At 37.2% G+C, this 6,983-nt stretch overlaps 1 protein-coding gene across 1 annotated transcript; it reads right to left on the bottom strand.

The window, feature by feature from the left end:
• Positions 1-145: 145 nt before the first annotated feature.
• On the bottom strand, positions 146-6,891 carry LOC113211995 (uncharacterized; the record flags this gene model as incomplete). Its single annotated transcript, XM_052275367.1, is given in 15 exon segments — positions 146-217; positions 1,122-1,250; positions 1,384-1,686; positions 1,861-2,079; positions 3,980-4,168; positions 4,206-4,212; positions 4,300-4,751; positions 4,872-5,053; positions 5,151-5,270; positions 5,378-5,587; positions 5,668-5,968; positions 6,060-6,209; positions 6,305-6,385; positions 6,477-6,710; positions 6,799-6,891. Coding segments are annotated over 14 exon segments (2,565 nt in total), but the record flags the coding sequence as incomplete, so codon positions are not given.
• Between the last annotated feature and the right edge of the window lie 92 nt (positions 6,892-6,983).

Raw genomic sequence — 6,983 nt, 5'->3', positions numbered from 1 at the left:
TTTTTTAATACTTGAAAGATAAATATTGACCAAACACAACATAGTTAAAATGAGATTTAAAAATTTAGTTCTGGGATAGATGTGCTGTATGAAATCTGTTCATTAAACTAATCCAGGGTAGCTAAAGAAATTAATGATAACTAACCTTGATGCAACTGTGAGCTTGGCAGAACACACAGGCACAGCTACATGCAGTCTTGGCTCGAAGGATGTGAACCTAAACAAGCACATTAAGCGAGACTACAGCATACAACATAAAAAAAGACAACATAAAATCATGCTGGTTGGGACATGAAAAACTACAAACAATCCACAAAAACAAACACTAATTAAATGTATTTGTGGGTCAATCAATGTTAAAAACTTGAACATGCATCACCCATAGTTAGCAGATGAAATGACTAACTATGTTATGACTAACACTCAGCAGCAGGCTACAAAAATGTTCTAAAATAATATAATCAGGGTTACTAAAAGGAGGTTGAATCAGTTACCTAAATAGTAAACATTCCAAGTTGCACTTAAAAGCAAATGGTAACAAACAAAACAAATGAAATTACTAAAAAACATATGAGTAGCTCAACAAACCCAGTGAAACTATCAATAATACCTAGGTATTTTTTTAAAAGTTTCTAAGATCTACTGTAAAAGAGCAACATGTGTTGTATCAATGAAGTTCCCCTTTATGACAGATAAGTGCAATACACATTTATTTTCATTCTAACAGACAGTAGGTAGGTAGTTTTTCATGTGTTACATACAGTAGCAAAGTATTCCTCTAAGTTTGTAAATACTATCCTACAAGCTTTACTGTAAAACTCTGACCACACAACCACCGTTTAGGAGATTGCTTTTCAAGCAGTACATATTTATCTGAACAACACAAATAAGAATTTTGAGGAATTCAAAAGCAGTTAATAGATGGATTTAGATATTTGGTTTGCCTTAGAATACAAAAATATTTTCTCATCTTATTTTTAACTATAGCTGGCAATACTCTTCTGCATGTTACTCAACAACATACAGTATATTTAATAATAACAATATCAAAATAAAGAGCTAAACCAACATGCAAGAAAGGGAAAACCCAAAATAAAAACAAAAGTAAAGTTATTTCATACCTGCTACAATCTTACTCTTCTCCATGACTTGTTTCGCAAGAAGCTGATTCAATTGTAATAAGTGCTTGTGTTGCTTCTTCTCTTCTGCAGCTTTTTTCTTCAGGGTTAACGTTGGTGGTTCCTCCTCCCCTGAAAACATATATTTTTTTAGATAGATATATAAACCAGTAATCTACTTGATAGCAAATTTCTTAAAAATGTATGCTTAGATAAAAAAGTAAAAACATCTATGGAGAAAACTCTTGAATGTGATGAAACTAACCTGATGTCCTGATGTACTTGGCAAAGTCGTACTTGAGTGTGTTTCAGACAACATTTTTCGAATGGCATCTGCTTTGCGAAGACGTTGCATACGCTCCTCTTGACTTAGAGCTGGCTCATTCTCAGGTACATAACTCTCAGGGATGTGGATTTTACCTGGTGTGCCCAGAATGGAATCAATTGTGTCTGCATCATACTTTGGAGCACGTCGAGAAAGAGTGGAACGAACTACGTCAGGGGCAGCATTATGTCTGGTGCGAAGGGCTCTTTCCATATCTAAATCATCTCTTGACCTAGTAGTTCCCTGTGACATAATGAGAAAGAAAGCAAAGTCACTAACACATCCATGGAACACACAGCGTCAATTAACACCAAGGTGTTTACTCTCCCTCCCCTCCCTTCTCCCCCTTCTCACACAAAACTTCCCCCTTCTCTTTTAAAAGGTATTTCTTAATCCTAGTATAAGAATAAAACACACCAAGACAGGTAGAGGAGAACTTGACACTTGTGATAGAGGTCTTCCGGACACAGTATGATGTCTTCTCTTTTCTCTAGGAACTAGACGGCGCTGAGCGTGTTGCTGCTGCTGGGCTTGTTTCAGCTGTTTCTGCTGCGCCACTTTCTGCGGAGGCAAGACAGAGGGACTGCAGGCGTTCATTTCCATCACGATTTGGCGAGCTGCCTCGCTCTGGTACGCCTACAGTACCCAAGAGACGATGTAAATTAGTAAAGAGTTATATGGCGGCAATACATTTTCTAAAGCACACACACATACACATACACACACACACACACACACACAAACACACAGTAAGTAAATAGAGGTAGAAAATGGTATAGCATTGCTAAGTTTCTTTACAAAGCAAAGTGGTGTTGGAAGACTTGGCCTATACGGTTCAGATATCAAAAGAGATATCTAAAAGAACTCATCTAAGAGAAACTAGCAGAAAAATCTAAATCTCTAAATCTTGTTTTTTCTTTAAGAATACATTACTAAGATATATCTTTAGTGTTCTAACATATAATTTTTAAGATATGGCAGAAAGTTAAGTCTCTTTACAACCCAGTCTGAATTGTACCACACTTTTCAAACACAACGACAGATTGACTATTAGTGACACCACTTTCACAGCCAAGAAAAGAGAGCCCAAACCATAATGTGAAGGGTTACAGAAAATATGTTGCCATCCTTAGAAGCTGCTTAAAATACATAATAATTTTGGTGAAAGAAATCCCAAGCAAACAGCAGTGAAGTACTGTATTAGACAGATAAGCATTGTGTGCGCACCGCATTTTTCTATACAAAAGAAAGCAAACACTGCTGTAGGGATGCAAAATTACCGGTAATTACTTATAATGAGAACTAGCTCTTGGAATACCTATAACTAATATGTAACTGAGATAAAAACATAGCTAGCTAGCAGACTTCTCTAGTTTCCACTCTTAGAAGACAGGGATCAAACTTTGCAACATGCACTTTATCCTAATTTTTTCTGAAGATCTTACAAGTTATACAAATTTCATGTATCAGCCTTTCACCAAGAACTTCTTCACGTTTTAAACAGCTACATCCAAGAGGTATTTAAGAGGAACACACAACAAAATATACTTACAATATAATAATTTCTAGTTAGGGAACACTATGCTAGATTGGACTACTAGCTAAATCCAGCTAATTTAAAAGCGCTATCACAAAAGTAAGCTACATGCTAGCTAACTTTGGAATCTTTGGATTCTCCGATTTGGTATAATGTTACAGGTATGCTCTAAATTATGGCTACATCGCGGTATATCCAGTTTAACTGTTGATTAAATCTATTGGATCAAACCAATTGGTTGTATCTGTCATGTTGGTTACATCATTCTGTTCAAAGTTTGAGGAGAGTCCGTGCCAATTTAGGTATAATTTTAGCTCAGTTTATATCAGTTATAAAACTATAATTTCATTTATACTCATGCAAATTTCAACTAGCATGAGAAAGGTTGATCATTTCTCTCCAGTTTCAAAAGGTAGATTCTTATGAAAATATTGTTTCACATACGTAACATTTTTTAGAATTCTTTTTAGATTCTATAAAGATTTGGTACAAAACCTAACCATCACGCAAAGACCTCTATCCCCAGGGGCATCTGAGCCACAACCATTTCAAATACACTCATTTAGTACTTTTATCAGAGAAACTATTCACAATAGACTACCAATCACCAGAGGCTTCTCATTACAATTGAAAGACAAAGACAGTACATTAAGGGATCTCCCATATAATAGACATGAATTAAAGAGACCTAGGACTCAAAACTTTGAAATATGAGGCCATAAAAACTGTGTGCACTCAAAGAAAACCTTATTACTTGAAGAAGAAAAAATAGAAAGAGAACGTTCTTCAATTCTTGAATTTACATACTTTCCCAATTTTCAAAGTTTTTTGTCCTGGGGGCCCCCATAAATTTTAACAAACCCTCAGAATAGATTCACCGTGTCTTAAATTTTTAAAAGCTGCAATGAAGTGTGATTGAGGAAGCATTGTTTCAAGGTGTTTACTTTGTCCAAAATCTTGCTGATGAAACTACTCTACGGTAAATGTTGAGCTACATACCGCATGGTGTGCAAACACTGGGCTCATCTGAGGTGAAGTTTCCCGTGAAGTTAGACCAAGCATGGTATAGCCAGTAGAAAGGTGTTCATCGGCTAAACTGCCAAATAATTGCTCCCTCGCAGACAAAGGACGAGAACCACTTGGACTACTTGTGTTACTCTCACTCCCACTCCCAGAGTGAGTATCAAACTGAAATGGAGCATGAAGTTTTAACATTGAGGTCTACTTGGAGGCTGAAGATTTTAAGCTTATAAAGTTTTAGTTTGTACTTACCCGAACTCTTTATCTACGAATCCCAGCCAGCAAGAGATTAGTCTCACTTCCTGGAGCTGATGCACCCATTGCTTTTTTTAGAGGATGTACTGAAAGGTCCAACACTAGAGACAGCTTCAACTTCTATACCTTGAGAATTTGTTTTGCCAAAGCCTCGTGGAAGAGACAGTGACCGTTGGAAAACTGAGCCACCATTTATTTCTAGCTCATCATCAAGTTGGGCCATTGCTTCATCAAGAGCTTGACTACTGGATGTTTCCTGTGCCCAGCTGTTACTCATGAAATTTGAAGAAGAAGCCATTGCTGTAGTGGTATTTGTAATTGAAGAAGTCATTGAGGATGACACATTTGATGAAGCAAGTTCACTGCTGCCAAGTGAAGATGATGTTGAGCTGGTTGCAGTAATACCCAATGTTTCAATATGATTGGAAATGGGTGTAAGAGTAGAAGACCTCTCTTCAGTCTCTAACAACTGTCCCAAATTAGCCTGCTGTGAACGCTGCAAGGAAATTAATAAATTCAGGACATATTACAGTAAAGAAGAGATAAAATTACATTTCAATTAGCTAAAAATATTTTCAGTTTTGTTTTCTCTTGGAATCTTTAAGCAGTAACTTGCCTCCATGATAGTAACACTGTTTTCATTTTGATCTTCAAACAGTGTTACTCGTTTCCCATTTGGCGCAAACAAGGGAATTCCTATGTTACCACTGCGATCTCTATCTCTTTGCCGACGCTCTGACTCTCGTTTCACGATTCGCACTGTTTTGAACTCTTGTTGCTTTTCTTTGGGTATGATTCCTGAAAGATTTCAAAAAATTCCAATTGAAAGCACATTTTAATTAAAACAGTAACCCATATAAAAGATCTAATTTATTTGATATCATTTTGAGCATACCATAAAATCTTTTCATACGGTCATCAGCTTCACTAAGTTCAATCTGACTGAGACTTGTAGCTCTGGCTTCATTGGGGGTTAGAAGTGAGAGAGCTTCTTCTCCTATGCCACTTGCTTCAGCTATAAAACCAAACAATAGAATGGAATAGATAAGAATCTGTAAAAATATTTGTGGTTGCAAGAGTAGATATCAAATTTGCCATGACAATATAAGTCAACTTTAGTACCTTGACCTTTCTCCAACCCAGTGTTGACGTACAAAGGAATGGTGCTGGTTGTGGAGGGTGTACGTCCTGTTGTTGAGACAGGACTGGTAGGTTGTGAACCATTTCCTGTTTCTTTGGAAACAAGGGAGTCTAAGTCGGTTTCCAGCCATGAACTTTGCTGTCTCTTCTTTCCTGGAATGGGTCCTGCACCTACATTATCAATATTGTGCCCTGTGTTATTTCAAACCAAAGACTGACATATATGTGCCTACCAAAAGAAAAAAGTGCAGGACAATTAAAATTTTACTTACCAGCGACTCCAGTTGGACCAGGACGAACAGGGTCTGACTTTTCAGTCAGTTGCTTAACAGCAACACTAATTTCTTGTCTCTGTCGGTGCAGATCTCCCATGATGAGTTGTACACGTTTAAGCTCAGCCTCCAACTGAGCTGTGGGATTTTGAGGGTCCTCAGGAGTTAAAGGATAGTCAGCATCCACCATTCCAAGTGGAGGGGAGGAAAATGATTCTTGTCGAGACGTCTGCAGCTTCTGACGTAATATAACGAGTTCTTGCTCAAGTCTAGCATTTTCAGCAACTGTCTCTTCTAATTTCTGAAAAGTAAAAGAAACAACATAAACATGAAGTATATAACAGAAGGTTAATTATAACCAAAGTAAAGTAGGCAAAGGTAACCAGGTCAACCTTTGAGTTATGAGCCAATAACAGACGAACTCGACTTAGCTCACGTTCCAAGAGCCTTTGCTGCTTTCTATGTGTGTCTCTGAGACTAGGCGGTATCTGAGAAGTTGCTAGTTTTAAACGTATTCCCGCCAGAGCTCTTTCCACAAGTTCCTAAAGGGACATTGATTAATGAAATACACTATTCAGATAGCAAAATTTAAAAAAGGGAGACGAAAAGCAGGTATATTATAAAAAAATACCATTACCTTATCTATTTGTAAATTTTGTAATGTGTGAGATTCTTCTTGCATCTCTTGATCCAAGCGATATAACTGTTGCACCTTAGCCTAAAAATAAAAATTAATCGAAGTGAAACAATATTACTTTTGAAATGATTTTTTAAAAAAGGCATTAGTTACAGCAGTAGATGATGATTACCTGAAGCTGCCCATAGTCAGGGCTGAAGCGATCCCAGTCCCGTCGCTCCTCAGCTAGGAGGCGCTGCTCTTGAACCTTATAGTTAAACTCTAGTCTCTCTCGCACAGGGACACCACTAAGTGTTTGCGTACTTGAAGATCCCATCAGACCAGATTTAGGCGTACCATTACGGTATAGGGAGCCCAGTTTCACCATATTGTCCACCAAGTTTACAAGAGGCTTTCCTTTCTCATGCTATAAGAAGAAGCAGATATTTTAAAATGATGGTGTGGGACAATTTATCATGTAAAACCAAATATGGAGGATTTTAACAATTGTTTACCTGCTTTTCTAGTTCAATCAACTGTTTCTTCAGATCCTCTAATCTTTGCAAATGTTCAGCTTGCTTTGGAGTATCAAGCTCTGATAAACGGGCCTGTGAAGTTAACGCAGAGCAAACAGTTAGTAATAGCAAACCAAAACAAAATATAGAAAGAGAAAACAAACAAAAATGAAATCAATACACAG

The sequence above is a fragment of the Frankliniella occidentalis genome, unplaced genomic scaffold (assembly GCF_000697945.3).
Source record: "Frankliniella occidentalis isolate FOCC.00 unplaced genomic scaffold, Focc_3.1 Scaffold586, whole genome shotgun sequence".
Taxonomy (NCBI): domain Eukaryota; kingdom Metazoa; phylum Arthropoda; class Insecta; order Thysanoptera; family Thripidae; genus Frankliniella; species Frankliniella occidentalis.
The sequence above is the reverse complement of the archived record's forward strand: the minus strand, read 5'-3'. Positions and strand labels throughout refer to the sequence as shown.